General features: G+C 45.5%; 1 protein-coding gene across 4 annotated transcripts in view; it reads left to right on the top strand.

Moving 5' to 3' along the window:
• The window catches only part of CCDC93 (coiled-coil domain containing 93), a 94,300-nt gene extending 85,570 nt beyond the window's left edge, over nucleotides 1-8,730 (top strand). For all 4 annotated transcript variants that reach the window (XM_030916365.1, XM_030916364.1, XM_010362162.2 and 1 more), the window contains one exon: nucleotides 3,830-8,730. In XM_030916365.1, coding sequence (XP_030772225.1) covers nucleotides 3,830-3,883 — 54 coding nt within the window. In that variant the 3' untranslated portion in view covers nucleotides 3,884-8,730. The remainder of the gene's footprint in view (nucleotides 1-3,829) is intronic.
• The last annotated feature ends 8,493 nt before the right edge of the window (nucleotides 8,731-17,223 follow it).

Below are 17,223 nucleotides of genomic sequence, written 5' to 3'. Positions count from 1 at the left end.
TCCAGTGTTCCAGCTCCTACTGTACCCTTGGACAGATGCCAGGTTGTAACGCAGACCTCCCCCTCCTTAAGGAGCATACGCTGTGGTGGGAGAGACGGATGACAAGCTAAGAACAAGTCATAACAAGTAGTAACAATTCCAGACTTTGCCGTATGAGGAGACTGGTTTAGGTGGTGTGGTCCGGGAGGGCCCTCTAGGGTGAGCAGGACATAGCCATGGGAAGAAAGAGTTCTTCAGCCATAGCAGTGCAGGAATGGGGAGTGGAGGGTCTGCGGCTCAGTATGGGACTCCTTTAAGGCTAGCACAGACTGAAGCTGAGGTCCCAGAAGGGCCAGTGAGCGAACTGGCAGGGAACAATTAGGAATTTGCTGCCCTACTCAGAGCTCGTCCTTCCCTTTAATCAAAACTCACAAAAGGAGAACTGCATCTCAAATTTTGCTGGGAGACACCCTTTTGACAGTGTAGAAACAAAAAATCAAGTAAGTTGAGGAGGATAAGTATAAGCTGTCAAAGCAATTGACAATGAAGTGGAAAAGCTCATTCTTGGCCAGCAGGCTCTCAGGTGAGAGCTTAGGATGACCTCCAAAGCACCAGTTCCTTCAGAGGTGTTAAGTGGCTTGGGTCTGAGTTCCCACCTGTGCTGGCAGTCATTGTCACACCAGACACAGAGGGTGGTTCCTTCAGAGCCAGGTAAGACACCTAGACCAGATTCTGGCCGGGCCTCTTTCCCTGAGTCCAAAGCAAGTCAGAAGAGGGGGAGGGGATGTAAGAATGTTCTTACATATTTCATTTAAATATATTTGACCACACCTTTAGCATGTCCTTTTATTTTTTGGTGTTAAAATTGTCTTAGAAAATAATTGTGATGGTGGGTAGTCCTTTTTTTTTGTTTTTTGTTTTGTTTTGTTTTTTGTTTTGAACATTTTACTTGGCAAAAATTTAAAATTGGCAACCACATGTCAGTGTTCCAGCATCTTAAACACTGCTCCTGCGAGGTAATTTGGGGCCACCACAGGTGTTGAGGAGGAGGTGATGATAGGGACTTGCTTGCTACTCCACAGCCTCTACCCCATATTTTCAGCCAGACTAGTTCTGCTGCTTTTCTGTTTTATATATTACAGTTTAATTTGGACTTTCATCCAGGGTGGAGCCTTCTCCCAGCACCCTCTATTTTGCCTTCTCACCATCCCCTCACTGGTTTTTGCGTTCTAAATTCTCACTGCATCCTGGGCCCAAGCACTTGTAGTGTGCCATAATTATTCTTCATGGAAAACACAACATTATTGTCTACGAGATGGTTTTTTGCCAGCTTTTTTGCCAGCTTAGCGGTTGCCTTCGTTGGGTTTGGTTTACCCCACGTTAAATGGGCAACAGTGATGCGCCATGGGCACCATTTAGGTACCAAGTCATGCCTGCATCCTGACTCCCAGCCTTCTCTGGTTCCAGAAGCTTCTTCATTAGAGACATTGGGTTTTCTCTAAAATCCCGTTGACTTACCCTGAGAGAGCTAATTAATTGTAAGTCTGCCAGGAAACAACATGTACTCTGACATCACCTTAATCACAGTATTAAGTGAATTGTGTCTCTAAGCCACAGTTTCATCAGGTCATGAAACTAAGATTTAAATTCCATAGCACTGATAAATTCAAACCCTGCATTTTTGTGAAGCTGGCTTTGGGTACATAACCTTGAGTGAACTTAGCTCTCTGTCTGGCACCTAGTGGGCCTGGATAGAGTTTTCAGCAGGAAAGAGACTGAGGTGATGAGACATTCCCTTTTCTTCTAGAAACAAACAGCCAAAGCGCCTCTTTTATATTTGCTTTGAAGAGACAGAGACTATGATTCTGTAGGCTCACATACTAGGTGACATTGTAGGCTGTCTCTACTGAAAAGTATAAGCATCACCTAGTGTGCTGTGACACACACAGTTCCCCATGGTAGAGTTCAGATGCTTCTGGGTTGTTTTTGCCTCATTTAAATGGTGAGGTGGGTGACAGTTTAAACTTATTTATTGTTTTATATTTTTGTTATGGAAATCTTCAAAAATACACAAGTAGAGAGTATAGTATAACAACATAATAGTGTAGCTCTCTGTTCTTATTCCATCTCTTCCCCTCCATTTGTTTTAAGCTGGAGTCTTTTTTCCCTCAAATACATCTCAATCCATTTTAAAAAGGAAAACTTTGTTATTTTCTAAAAGAAAATAACATGTAACCCAGCATCACCTTATTTCTGTCACCCCCACCGCCCTCCCCATGAACTGCCTCTCCCCAAAAAGGTGCTGAAAAGTGTCAGAGCGCTTTGCTTCTGACAGCCTCAAAGTATTCAGCCTTACCACCAAGGCAAGCACCCACCTGTTTCCTTGTTCCCTGAGTGAAAGATACGTCTGAATCCCGTAGATGAGCCAGCACTAGTCTTAGCAAAACCAGGGTCGTTGTGGTCATGCTGCCATCACACCGCCAAAAGATCAGGGCCTCCAGAGAGCTGAGAGCACCTGACCCTGGCCCAGGGAGGTGGAAAAATTGACCATGGGGGTTTTGAGTGCAGAGGGTTCAAGGGTAAAAGTTTTTCTCCTATAATAAATGCACCTCCAGGAAAACACAGACCCTGGAGGCCTGACCACTGCCAAGCCTGTGAGCTCTACCTCTCCGGGTCCTTTCTGCTACCGCTTTTATCTCCCAATTTAAAAGCAGGACTCCTTGTGACCCTGCCCAGAGAATGGGGTTGGAGTTATTGGAGGTTTGCTAGCAGATGCAGGTATCCTGAGCTACTAAGGCCAGTGGAACGAGGGCAGGAGGCGCAGTTAGAAGCTTTTGAAGATGACCCCAGAAGGGAACATGAAATGATGCAGAGGTGACTTGTGCCACTGGATGTCAGATTCTACAGGCAGAGGATGGGGCAGTGACCTCCCTCAATGATAACCCGTAGCACACGCCATTGATTTAATACAGTTTGGTTTTAAGGAAGGGCGGGTTTTCTTTTTTTTTTTTTTTTTGAGACGGAGTCTCGCTCTGTCGCCCAGGCTGGAGTGCAGTGGCACAATCTTGGCTCACTGCAAGCTCCGCCTCCCGGGTTCACGCCATTCTCCTGCCTCAGCCTCCCGAGTAGTTGGGACTGCAGATGCCCGCCACCACGCCCGGCTAAGTTTTTGTATTTTTAGTAGAGACGGGGTTTCACCGTGTTAGCCAGGATGGTCTCGATCTTCTGACCTCGTGATCCGCCCGCCTCGGCCTCCCAAAGTGCTGGGTTTACAGGCATGAGCCACCATGCCCGGCCCCATTATCTCTTGATGAATATCTTTTATCCTATTTTCTGAGTTTCTTAAAGATAAGAATATTCTTTTTTTTTTTTTTTTTAACAAAGGTGACTATTTTATTGTATTTGAAGAATATTCTTAACCTTCACTGTTGTTAGAACTCTACGTGTTTTGCCTGCTATGTAAACTAGGGCTCTCTTTTTAGGCTGCTGTCTCCAAAGCCTTTCCCCACTCACTCACCATAGTACGCCAAGACTGGCAGATAAGTGTGCTTTCTGTTTCCATCCCCTTGAGGTTTCATAGACTTCATGAAGTCTTTAGAAGTGACAGTGCCTACCCTCTCATCCTGTTTTCAGTCTGACAGCCCAGAAATGTAGCATCATTATAGTTATTTTGGTGTTGATGTTATAGGTCATCAGGAAGCTTCACCATGCTGGCGGCAGCATGCCAAGAGACTGGGTTGGCCAGGAGATGTCTCCCATAGGGATATGGGAAGGGCACTGAGGCCATCTTGGCCTCACGTGGGTGCTAATGTAGTCACCACTCTCTCTATACTCTCTGCTTCCCCTCCAGGAGGGCCGCAAGAATGAGATGCTGCTGTCCAAGGTGAAAGCGAAGGCCTCCTGAACATCCCCAGCCATGGTTGTATGTCATTGATTTTACTTTTAAGCACCGTATATCAACTACAAGATCGTGAAATGGTTCTGAAAGCGAGAGATACAGGTGTAATGGTTTCAACAACCTGGATGTTTTCTTTCTCCTCTTTGCTTCTGTTCATCTCTGTTGGCTGCTGTTGATGGAATCAGACTGTAAACATGTGGCTTGGATAACACCCGGCATCCTGTGAAGAATGTCAGCAGTACTTTTCTCTGTTGATCAACTTTTATGTCTCCAGTAACATTGCACTTGCAAAGGTACCTGTATTTGTGTGGACTCTGAATAAAGAAGAATTCATTTGTTTAGCAAGTATTAATTGAGCACCCACTGAGAAATAAGCACTGAGGAAGAGTCAGAGACATGTAAAACAGAGTTCCTACTGCACAGGCACCCAGTAGGTGGCCCAGGGAGGCAGATACACAGCACACTTGACCACAGAACTGGACCATCTGAGATGTTTTTCAGTAAACAGAAGGCATGTAGCTGAAATGATCAGCCCATGTAGTGTTGGTCACTTGGGCCTTTCACCTGCCATGGTACCTTTTGTTCCTAGCTCCTCCAGGTGCCAACCAGCAGGCTTAGTGACAGCAACCGGAATGAAAGTTCAGTGTCGTTTTAATTTTTATACGTTACTCAGGTTTATTTCTCAGAAAATTGAAAACAGACCTTGTGCTGGGGAGACTTCAATAAAAATTACACCTTCCCCTGCTCCAATGTTCATTTGAGTCACAGCATGCAGAGGGGCTGTGCATCCCCCTCATTGAAGGCACATTCGATGAGGCTACACTGCAGATGGGTCATGATCTGAGCCAGGAGAGAGAGAGAGACACTGTTCCCTGCACTCAAGGCAAGTAGGGTGTCAGGAGGAAGAGCAGTGGGGTTTGCAGAGATCCAGGGAAACTTCCTGGAGGAGGCAGCATTTGGGCCCAATCTAAAGGGAGAATTGGATGTTGACAGGCAGGAAGATTGTTTTAAATGAAAATACACTATGATTAAAAACCCAAGAGGATGCAGAGGAGTGCAAGGCAGGTGTGTTGGGAAAGGAGGGGATACACTGGTCTCTTCAGGAGGCTTCAGAGACCCATCTAGGAAGTAGGGCTGAGACTAGACTTTGGAGGGCTTTGGAAGGGCAGCTGACGGTTGACTTTAATCCTTGGAAATGACCAGTGCAGGTCAGACACGGAGCTCCTGCTGCCCTGGTCCTCAGGAGTCTGGTAACTCAGTCATGTTCAGTAGGTTTGTGCTCCTTTCTGCATAAATCTTGCAAACATACCAGGCGGCAGGTTTGGACGGTAACACAAAAGCTGAAATATGTCAACCAAGTGGGGCATTCAGCAGCCACAGAAATGTATTCATTTTTAGTTCCCTAATGGATGTGATTAAGCAGGGCTGACGTACAGATTTAAAAACATACACGTGCTGGATTAAAAACAGCCACTGGTTTCAGTACCAGGGCCAGCAAGGCCTGCCTGAGCCAGGGGGAAGCAGCAGCTTGCAAATAGAAACTGCCACGTGAGGGCGCTTCTTGGGCCATGTGCAGCTCTGCCTCAGCTGGTCCCTGAGCCGCGGTCATGTGGGGGTTTTGAAGGGCTGGGTGAAGTTGAGGCAGTTATTGCAAAAGAACAGGTGGCACTTTGAAGGCAGGGGAAGGAAACAGAATTTTGACTGCGTTTGAAATTATTTCAGTCAGGGAAACATCTGCGTTATCTTGTTAAGCAGCTTGTAGGCCCACCCCTGGCTAACTGGACTTTGTGAGCCGTTGGGGCAGTTATTGGAGTATTTGTCCACAGATGGTAGGGGAGGCAGATGACATTTTGGGGTTACTGGAGTCCACCTCTGTGCTGATGGGGAAAGTACGGCATGATTAATCCAAAGCAGCCAGTAATTCTTTTTGAAAGTGCAGGCATTTATTTTGAGCTGTGTTTCACAGGAGTTTCATTTGGTTTGGTTTTGGTATAGAGAGGTGTCCATAGATCTCTGTTCCCTTTTTTTTTAATCCACAAGGCCTACTACGGATAAATCAGTTTCTGTTGCCTGAATACACTTTGAATTAGACTACAGAAGCCAGTTTGAGCTCACATTTCACTCGTGCTGCAGGCAGCCCTCAGTGTGGGCAGTGTCTTTCTGAGTCATTAGGATATGACTTTATAATGAAGCCATACAGGCTAAGGAGATGCCCCAAGGCCCCTGATCATTTCAGAAACCACCTGGAGAGCCAGAAGAGGTCTTCCCAGGGCTATGGCTCTCTGTATGCCTAGACATAGTGTGGCATGATGCTCTAAGCCCACAGGCTTCTCCAGAGTTAAAAGGAAGCAAGAACATCCTTAAGTTACTTTTTTAAAATGTGCGCTTCAGGAGGAACCAGGTTTCCCCAGGAGGGACAGGCTCAGTCAGCACAGGGAGTTGCTAGTGGGCAGGCTGCACAGTGCTGTGGAATCGCCGCCAGCCTCTGGGTTGGGGGCTCCTTCCCACTATGTGCTTCTTAAGGAGTGCATGGGACTGCTCTGCTTAAGCCGCAGTCAGAGCTGTTGTGAGCAGGACAAGATTGGGTGATCGCAAGGTGCATGGGGAGATGCTAGGACATTTTTTGATGTCTTTGACCTGTGCTCTGTCTCTACTGGATGACTGGGGTTAGCTAACACCACTAGAGGGAGATGCAGAGTGTTAAACAGTCGTCAGTCACGCTGAGGGGTGTTTTAACAGAGGGCAAATTCCCAGTTGGTCAAGCGTATCTCTGTTAGTCTGAAGTTCATCGTTTTAATGGTTCTAGCTCGTAGCCCTTACATATTTTCAGGATAGCTGGGTCCTGCCAGTGTCCGCTGAGTCTGTCAGCACAACCAGAAGGCCAGGCGTGGGAAGCATTCTCTGACAACACCAAGCCCTTGGGACCTCCTGAAACCTTGAGCAGAGGCTGGAGAAGGCCTTCAGACCATCCTTTCACTACCTCACCAAGTGTCATGCCTGGGACCTCAGACCTCAGGGTTGTGACGTCGATGTTGGCAGGCCCATGTCACGTCTCTAGTGACCAAAGCAGACCTGCCTGAAAGGGTACTCTGAACAGTGAGCCCTGGCCGTAACCTGTGCCCTCATATTTCTGCTGCCTCAGATGGTCTTGTTCGCCCGCTCTGTAGGTGACTGATGATCACCCTGAAAGGGAGGTAGGCATCTAACAGTAGCACAGTTACTTTGAGCCTGACCCCTTGCTCTGAAGTGCTGATGCTGAGTTGACACATGCACTGAGGAAGAACACTTTAAGGAAGCACTTTATGATTTACTCATGGCTGGTGTTGGCCTCAAGGTAAAAGAACATCTTAATGCAGAACAGTACAACAAAGTGCCCCATAGGATGGGTGCCATCATCTGTCCCCGTGGTTGGGATTCCCAAGGAAAGTGCCTTGTTCCGTGCATCTTCAGAATCCCCCACGCCCTCTCTTGATCCTTTTCATGAAGTCCAGAGCATTCCTTCTATGCCAGGCTGAAGATGCATTGTAAAAGGTAGTGCTATAGTAGTATTCCCTCTTCTCACAATAAATGTGCAAAACTCCTGGAGGATTTGGTGCCCGATCTGCAGCATACTTGGCAACACAGGGAATACCGTGGGTGCTCCACACCAGCCTTACATCCGTCCCCCAAATGTGCCGAACTCATGCCTGCCCAGGGCCACCGGGCCTGGCCCTAGGCAACAAAAGTAAGGGCCTGTCTTACCACAGTCTCCCCAGCATCTAGCTCAAGGTAGATGACTGACTGGGAAATTCCGGTTGGATAAAATGGCTTTTCCACATGGCAACTTTGCATCCACTGTTAGCAAAATTTAGATTGAACCTTTCCTCTACTTAATGCTTACTTTGAGGACAGGTCAACAGTTTTCACAACTTTAGAGGGTCTTAGAGTGTGTTATACAGTAACCTTGAAGTTTGAGATGAAACAAGGTGTCAGAGGTTTTGAATCTTTCAAAGGAATTGCCTTTTACAGATTTTTTTTTATTCCCCAAGAAGGGAAAAAGAGAGGGAAGAACTACAGTAATGTTAGAGATAAGGTATGTTTCGGCTCAAAATGTGTCATGAATCTAAAGGTAACTTGATGGGTAGAAATGTCTCAGCCATGTGAACCAAGAAGTGGGACCACAGTGCAAGGCTGTGGGTGGCAGCACTAGATACAGTGGTGGCAGGAGTGTGACATGGAGGCACTCCATGGGGGACAGCCAGACAGGGTCTGTCAAAAGTGCAAATGCATCAGCTTTTTGAACTAAGAATTGTACCTGTGTACAAGGGTTTTTGTTGAAACATTGTAATAGCAAAAAGTTGGAGAGTGCCACCAGTATAGGGGGATGGTTAAATACATTATGACCAGCTTAAACAATGGAAGAGTTTGCAGAAACTTAAAACAATGGATCCTGTGTGTGTATACTACCATAGAATGGTCCCCAAGATGCATGATTAAGTGGGGAAAAAAGAAGCCCATGGTATCTTAATGTTTGGAATGGAGAAAAATGTGTAGATGTATGTGTGTGTATATGTTTTCACACAGACATAATACACATGTATATCATATGTCTGCCTGCATATGCCTAGGATTTCTCTGGGAGGATACCCAGCAACCCGGCAGCCTGATTGCCTCTGGGAAGAGGGGTGGGAATGACTTTTCAATGTACACCTTTTGTACCTTTTGAATTTTGTACCATGTACATGTATTATCTATTAAAAAATAGTTTTTAATTTTTAATTTGGTTTACTTTTCTTAAAACAATAGAACCAAAATGGAAGAAAATTCTGATTCACTAAATCTGCTTTCTTAAAGATAAAGCCTTTGATTCAAAAGTAGTGAGACTCTTTCTTGGGTCTTGAGTCAGTGGGCCATACAAAGGGGGGTGTCCTTTTCTGGTAGAACAGAATGGGGCAGCGAAGCAGAGGCTGGCTCTCCTCACACTCTGGGAGCATGTTGGGTCAGCAGAGGGAGGGATGGGGATGGGGAAATGGATGGTGACATGACTAATCCCTGGGACAGATGGGCTGCTGCAGGGTTCCCTCCATCTCACAAAAATCACAGTGCAACCCTGGTCCTCTGACTTTTGGGGTACAAAAGATAAGCATACCTCTGAGTCATGATTCAAGGGGGACTGTTAACATCCTCCAGAAGCCGTGCCCATCTTGTGTGGAAACCTGCTGTGGGTGATCTCCACCCTGCCTTCTTTTAAAAACCAACACAACTCTGATTTTGTCCAGCTCCGAGGTGGCTGTGTGTCAGCCCCAGGAGAGGAACACGACAGCTGTTCCAGTCGGGAATCTTACTTCTTTTGGCCAACTGCTGGTTTGCGGATGGATGTCTAAGCCAGTTATGGCCAGTTTAGGAGAGACTGCTGAACTTCTTGGAAAGATTTCACCCATCTTGAGACCATGAAAAGAGACGTCCCAACACACTGAGATTGGCAGAGGGAAAAGGTGGAAAGAGCCTGGCTCTCTGAAGGCATGACAAGCCTCTCAACCATGCTGAGGCCCACCTGCTTCCATATTCTTGTTCCATGAGAAAAATGAACCTCTGTTAGCTTGTGCATTCAACCAACAAATACTTGAGTTTTTTCTATGTGTCAGGCCCTGAGAATATAGCAGTAAAAAAAGCAGGCAAAAGAACCTGCCTTCTTGGAGCTGCCCTCCAGTGGAAAAAACATACAAGCCAGATAACTATGTAAATATTGGCATGTGGTGCTTCAGTATGCTGATTAAAGCAAGGAAGAGTATCAGGAGTGTCTGGCTTAGTGGCGGTTGCAATTTTATATTGAGAAGTGAAGGAAGGCCTCACTCACTGACTAGTGAGGCAATGAGTATATAGATACCTGTGTAAAGAACATTCCAGGCACAGGGGAGATAACAAGTGTAAAGGCCCTAAGGTAGGAGCATACCCAGCAGGTGACTTTGAGGAACATGAAGGGGACCTGTGTGGGGAGCCACTGGAGGGTTTTTGAGAAGGAAATCAATGCGATCTGGGTTCGTTTTGTTTGTTTTGAGATGGCGTTTCGCTCTCATTGCCCAGGCTGGAGTGCAATGGCGCAATCTTGGCTCACCACAACCTCCACCTCCTGGGTTCAAGCAATTCTCCTGCCTCAGCCTCCCGAGTAGCTGGGATTACAGGCATGTGCCATCACACCTGGCTATTTTTATATTTTTAGTAGAGATGGGGTTTCTCCACATTGGTCAGGCTGGTCTCGAACTCCTGACCTCAACTGATCCATCTGCTTCGGCCTCCCAGAGTGCTGAGATTATAGGCGTGAGCCACCGTGCCCTGCCAGTCTGTTCATTTTAATAGGCATCCCTACACTGAGTGTGGTGGCTCATGCCTGTAATCCCAGCACTTTGGGAGGCCGAGAAGGGGAGATCGCTTGAGCCCAGGAGTTCAAGATCAGCCTGGGCAATATGGCAAAACCCTGTCTTTACTAAAAATACAAAAAATTAGCCAGGCGTGGTGGAGCATAACTGTAGTCCAAGCTACTCAGGAGGCAGAGGTGGGAGGATGGGTTGAGCCTGGGAAGTCAAGGCCGCAGAGAGGCATGATCACGCCACTACACTCCAGCCTGGGCGACAGAGTAAGACTGTCTCAAAAAAAAAAAAAAAAAAAAAAAAAAGAAAAGAAAAGAAGGATCCCTCTGGAGGCTGTGTTGATTATGTGGAGGGCAGGGCATAGTCCAGATTTAAATATAACTCAAATGAAAGTTTTATGAGATAATACTTCCCCTTTTAATACAACACTCTTGATTATTATTATTTTTTTTTTTCCTGTTTTGAAAATGCTAAGCATTGAAGTGCTGCTTTCCATCATCCCATCATAGCAGATGCCTTTTTATGGCAGGTGAAATGTACTTCCCCTTGACTTTGGGCTTTTGCTTGTCCTATGGGTTGTTAGCTGACTTGATACAAGTTTTGAAAGTATGCTTGCATGGATGGGTTTACCTTCTTGCCCTTCTCTCTTGAGAAGTACCCTGTTGTCCCAAGGACAGGATGAAGGACAAACAGAGCAGGCCTAGACACAGCCTGCAGCTTGAAGCCAAGCCCAGAAGAGCCCTGCCTAGATCAGTGAAATCCCAGCCAACTCAGGCATATAAGCAAGAAATAAAGATTTGCTATGTACCACCGAGACTTCATAGTAATTGCACACGACTATTGAGAATGCAGCTGATTGAGCAAACCCCAAACTGCTTTTATGATAGGTTGTGACCTGGAGTTGAAAAGATAGCTCTCCACACCACTCAGGTGAGGGGCCAGAAGAGCAGGCTTCTGGGAATGGGACCTACATGTGGAATAGACGCTCACAGAGCACAGCCATTGTAAGAATCCAAATTCGCTCAGACAAGGCCAGGCACGGTAGCGCATGCCTATAATCCCAGCACTTTGGGAAGCCAAAGTGTGAGGACTGCTTGAGGCCGGGAGTTCAAGACCAGCCTGGGCAACATAGGAAGATCCTGTTTCTACACAAAAAAAAAGTTAAAAAAAAAAAAAATCCCTCAGATATGCAGGGCGGATGAGGGGAGTGGGGAAAATGATGGAATCCTGAAGCACGTCGTTATGTGTGAGAAGTGGAGCTGTGCGGATAGCGTTCTGGGATCAGTGAGGAAAAAGATGGAAAAGCACATTTCGTAGTTATGCCTAGGATACCACTGGATAACCTGTGTTGTTAATGCCTGACAACATGGGTGAGGCACGGGTCATTACAGCTCACAGTCTGGTTCATGCAGTTGAGAAAGGCCGAGAGGACCCTTGCCCCCCTCCAGTGTAGAAGAGGCGGCTGTCTCCGGCCTATATTTGGTGGGATTGTTCTGTGGCTCCTTGGGGACAAGAATACAGGGAGTGGGGGAAGAAAGCCGGCCTGACTGCTCGATAGTCAGCCGTCCCCCAGGAGGGAGAGGAGTGGAGGGGTCATTCGTGGTAACTTGCCATGTCTTTCTTAAGCATCTGCTCTTAGAAAAGACCGCATGACAAGTAAAAGACCCATTAGAGACAGATGGGGCTTGTGTGTTTCTGTGGCGTTTATGCTTGGTGGGCCTTCAGAGATGCCAGGACATTCATAGCTTTCTGGGGAATGCTGGGTCAGCCAACGGGGCTGACAATAGTGAGCGGAAAGAAAATTCCCCTCGTGCTTGGTCTGGGAGTGGTAGTGATTAATGAGGAGAGAGGATGGAGGAGGGGGGGGCCCAGTCGTGGGGGGGTCCCTCTCAAAGCCAAACCCTCACAACAGTGGGAAGTGGTCTCACTCCCTAGGCCTCGTGGAGTTTGTCTACACAAACTCACCTCCAGCGGGAGTTATGTGATGAGATGAGAGCGCAGAATGAGCCACATGTGGCCACTTAGTAGGCTGTGGTGATTTAGTGGACGCTGGAGTCAGTGGAACAGGAGACTAGGCGCTGCGTGTGGACGCACTCACGTGCTGGTGGCAGGGGTGGACAGATGGAGAGAGGGACGCCTCTGCAGTTCTCCTGTTGGTCTGTCACCCCCGCTGTTGTGAGCAGAATCCGTGAGTGTATTCTGTTGCCCCAGTCATTGGTAGGTATGATTGCTCAATTTCTGCGTTCCACTTTTGATTTCTTAAGAATGGAAAAAGGAAATACTGCAGTTACTTTTCTGGTGAATGGCATACATTCCTTGATATCACTTAAGCTTTTTAATGTCTATGTATTTTGGATGTGGAGCTTGCCTGACATCTGTGTTTTTTATACCTCACCCTCTTGCGTAAATGGCCACACCCAGGATCAGAGAGAGAAGTGAACAGAACGATTGGTTAGAGGGCTAGGACTGGAATTCCCCAGCCTTTTGATGCCGCAGGCTCTGTTTTCTGTATGCACATGCTCTTCCCTATTTCGGACACGTTAGGACAGTGGATTGTGAAATGTAGTGGGCACTTTTTGGGGTGTGTCTAGGAGTGTGGCAGTGCTCAGACTGGCATTTTCCCCTGGTTTGAATTCTCATGGCTCAGAGTCAGTCTCTGGCTACTGACCGGGAAGATACAGGAACGTTTTGTTTGGATGGCAAACTATTGCCAGGGCAATTTTTTCACCCGGCAATTTTTTGGTTTGAGGATGGAATAAATCTCTGATATTGGTTCTTTGCCAATATTATAGGGAGTGGAGTCTGATTGTTAACTAACCGTATTTGTAGTGCTTTAGAATCTCAATTGGAGTGTGTGTTGAACTGAGCGGAGGTTGAGAGCATCTTCGACAGTGGTTTGCAAACCTAGCTGACATCCTGGGGGGCTGTGAAAAAGCATGCGTGCTTACTGCAGACCAATTGAAATAAGAACTCTGCAAGAACAAGAGCCTGGGCAGCTGTAGTATACGTTAAAAACCCCCAGGTGGTTCGGATACACCGTAAAGGTTGAGAACCACTGCCTCCACAGTGAATTGGAGCAGGGATCATAGATGTGCCTATGCTTTTCACCAGTTAGAATGGTTCTTGTGCTTAGAACTGTGAAAAAAATGTTATGCAAACAAATGTGGAAATAGCCAAATGCCACATCCTCTTACTACCTGCCGTCACTCTGTGCCTGCAGCCTGCACCCCATCTGGAAAAGCATATTTCTGTGGCTTGGCTACTGCAATTCTTTCTTCAACCCCCTGATTTACACAGCTTTTAACAGGAAGTACAACAATGCCTTCAAGAGCCTCTTTACGAAGCAGAGATGAACACGGGGATTAGAGAGACGTGGGTAGATTGTAAGGAGGAAGGAGACTTGGACTTTGTCATCAGTGATCTGAGATCCTTCCCTCCACAGCTGAGTGCTAATGCTGTCTTGAGAGTTATACCATTGGACTTGGACTGTAGAAGCAGCAGAGCCAAGGATCTCAAGAAAGACAGCATAGGTCTGGCAGATGTTGTAACTATGCCTTCTTCCCATGTGCATGTCAGACATTGCCAATTGGTCACGGCTTGGCTCCCCACTGAGCAGGAACCTGGTCTCAGAATCCTTTCCAGGACAGCACTCTAGGCAGCTACTGTTGATTATTTAAAATTAACGCAAGAGTTGAAGCTGATTTGCTTTTCTTTTGTCAATAGTATATTCCTCAGAGGGCTGTTCTCAGCACATGGCCCCAGTGGTGTGTTTGGTGGCCCACTCAGAAGACTTTCTCCTTTGTAGAAGAGCCCTCTCTACCTCTTTTATTCACCTTACTTAGCTTATCTTCCCCAGGCTCTAACGCTTCCCCAACAGGATAGTGTATGCCAATTTGTGAGAAGATGAGGATCCCTGAAGTTTTGCTTAAAAAAAAAAGATATTCAATACAAACCATACCTACTGAATCAGGCTCTCAAGGAAGAGGTCTGGTAATCCATCTCTTCAGTTGTCTAGATGACTTTCTTTTCATCAGTGAGAGATACTTCTGGATATTCAGGTTGCTCTTTAGGCCAACTATATTGGCATTTCTGGGAGGTGAAACCCCGGGCAACAGTGTTTTTTAAAGCTTGCCAGGTAATTCATTTCTAGACTCAGAATCATTCTTATGGTGGACACATACCTGCATATGATACCGAGATGGGAAAAATGATGCCTGTTGTAGGATTCAAAACCAACAACCCCTCACCCCCACCCAAAACTTCCATAGTGACTCATGGCCTTCCAGAAAATGTTAAATGTGGCCCAGATGTATAGGAATCCAAGGCATGGACTACATCATCTTGGTCACAGTTTACCTCATTTTGGAGGCAGAATAGCTGCCTATTGATTAGGCTTTTTAATTTGTACAAAGGATCTGCTCCACCAGTGGTTCATTTGATATCTGAGTTATACAGATATTCTTCACCCTTACACTAAATGGTACCACTATTTTAAGGTTTATTAGAGAATACAGGTCCATAGTTCCTTTTCCAAAGTCTGTGGGACGAGATGTGTTTCAGAATCCAGAATTATTTTTTGGGTTTTAGAAAGGCATATATAGATACAGTATATAGACATTTATGGTATAGTCCATACCTTAGAAAACACTCCTGACTGGGTCTAGGACAGCAACATGTAATCAATAATTGAGTATTTCTGCAGTAAGATGTATGAATATATACATTGTGAGAAAAAGACTAGAAATAGCCTCATATTAGTGCAGATCATTTGAGTCAGATCAATTGTGTTGTAAAATGAGTTACAAACACTTGTTTTCTCAACAATTTGTATTTTTGCAATTGTGGATCATGCACCAGTATAACCTCAAGCCGTATACAGTTCCAGCTCTGATAGGTACCAACCCTGTTAAATGAAGGAATTCTGGAGTCTGGGAAGAATACATGGTCCAACCATTCTATTGTTGCTAGAGATTGGACATCATGAAGGCAATTAGTATGGTACCCTGGACAGCCTTCTTGGAGTTGTGTTTTGGAATTCTGTCCTTTTTCATTGGAAGATACAGGAAACATTCTTATAAAACTCATCAGTGCATTTCACATAAGGATGCAGTTAATCATCCTATTACATTCTTGGTGAAGTCATGTTTTCTTTTCATGACAATGAGGATTATTAATTGACTGTGTTTCCATTTTCATTTTGATGAGGAAGAAGCACAGAACCAAATTGTTGGCTTAACTCTGGAATTTATATAAAACCCAGTAGCCTACTTATTTGTGTATAATGTTTCCAGCCAGTCTATAATTCCAATTTTAGATTTCCCTATCCTAGTGTTTTATGTTCAGTTTATAGTTTACTGTTGTTCTCTCTTGTTTCCTACAAGCCACCTCATATCTTGTGAATTAAGGCAGGGAAGAAATTAATAAGCAGGTGACTGACAACCTGGAGGAGGTGGAACAGGTATGTAGTTACTAGTCAAATGATACACTCAGTCATCCATCATTGTTGTCTTTTAAGGGTCAGAGCTCAATCTTGGGTCTACTGAGAATCTTCCCTCATTGACTGAAAGATAATAGGGGGTATTAATAATCTCCCCATCTCTCCCTTCATAAAAAGCACATTCGGGAATAAATTTTAAAAGTACTGTTTATTGAGCACCCATCATGCATAGCTGTTGTACTGGGTTTTATATACAAATGATCACTTACTCCTCCATTCACTCTATAAGGTAAATATAGTCCTCACTAACTATATTCTAAGAGGGTGAGTAGCTTGCCCATGGTCACAGAATGAATACATAGCAGACAGGTATTTGGACTCAAGTCTGCCTGTTCCCAAACATGAGAAAGATGAAAGGAACCTAACAGAAACCTGACTAGACTCCATGTTTCAACTGTGGCTTGCATTTTGCAGCATGAGATCCACATGAGCCTCTGCAGACTGCACCTGATATAGTGAATCCTTGCATTATTCTAGTTGGATTCCAGGAAGGTTTCAAGGAGAGTCCGGGTATGGTTGGGTAGGCACCTGTAGAATTTTTTGGTTTGCTCTTGCTATTGGATAGTGTGCTTTTATTGTTTATTTGGCAGGGGCTTTGACTTAACGTACTCTCATTATGGAAGCATCCCGGGCAGAAGGAATCACATTTATGTTTAGATTTCCTTAACAGAAAACTATTTGCTTGCCAATTTGGTGGCAACTTCTGCTGGACATTTTAGACAAACTTTTCTTCAGTTAGTAAGCCTTCTTCAACTGCTCACAATATTATAAAATATTGAATTCCTGAAACAGATTAGTTGATGATTGACTTTATGCAAGGATGGACTTATGATTCCTTTTAATTCAGAGTATACGAAATGGAATTCTAGTGACAAAAACACATCTGATTTCCAATTAACATTCTAGGAACATCCTTGGTAAGTGTAATGTCTCTGTTCTCCCTCCATCCCCTTTGCCTATAGAACATAACTAAGATGGAGTTGGGAGGCTGTTAGAGGAATTCATCTCTTCCCTGTGTGGATTTATTTTCTTTCTTTCTTTCTTTCTTTTTTTTTTTTTGAGACGGAGTCTCTCTCTGTCGCCCAGGCTCAGCTGCTGGTGCGCAATCCGCTCACTCAGCTCCGCCTCCTGGGTTCACGCCATTCTCTGCCTCAGCCTCTCCAAGTAAGATGGGACTAACAGGGCGCCCGCCACCACACCGGCTAATTTTTTGTGTTTTAGTATAGAGCAGCATTTCACCGTGTTCGCCAGGATGTCTCGATCTCCGACCTCGTGATCGCCCCTCGGCCTCCCAAAGTGCTGGGATTACAGGCGTGAGCCACCACGCCCGGCCATGTGTGGATTTATTTTCTAAGGTATCACTAAGGTGTCACAATTTAATTGCACAAAGTTCCAGGTCTGTAGGATGGATGTGGCTAATGGAAGAGCTTAATTAATTTGGCCATCTATAACACATGAAGTATGCTACTTTTCTCTTTGAATATGGCCTCCATGTTTCTTGG

The sequence above is a fragment of the Rhinopithecus roxellana genome, chromosome 14 (assembly GCF_007565055.1).
Source record: "Rhinopithecus roxellana isolate Shanxi Qingling chromosome 14, ASM756505v1, whole genome shotgun sequence".
Classification (NCBI taxonomy): Eukaryota; Metazoa; Chordata; class Mammalia; order Primates; family Cercopithecidae; genus Rhinopithecus; species Rhinopithecus roxellana.
This window is presented reverse-complemented; position numbering and strand designations above follow the sequence as displayed.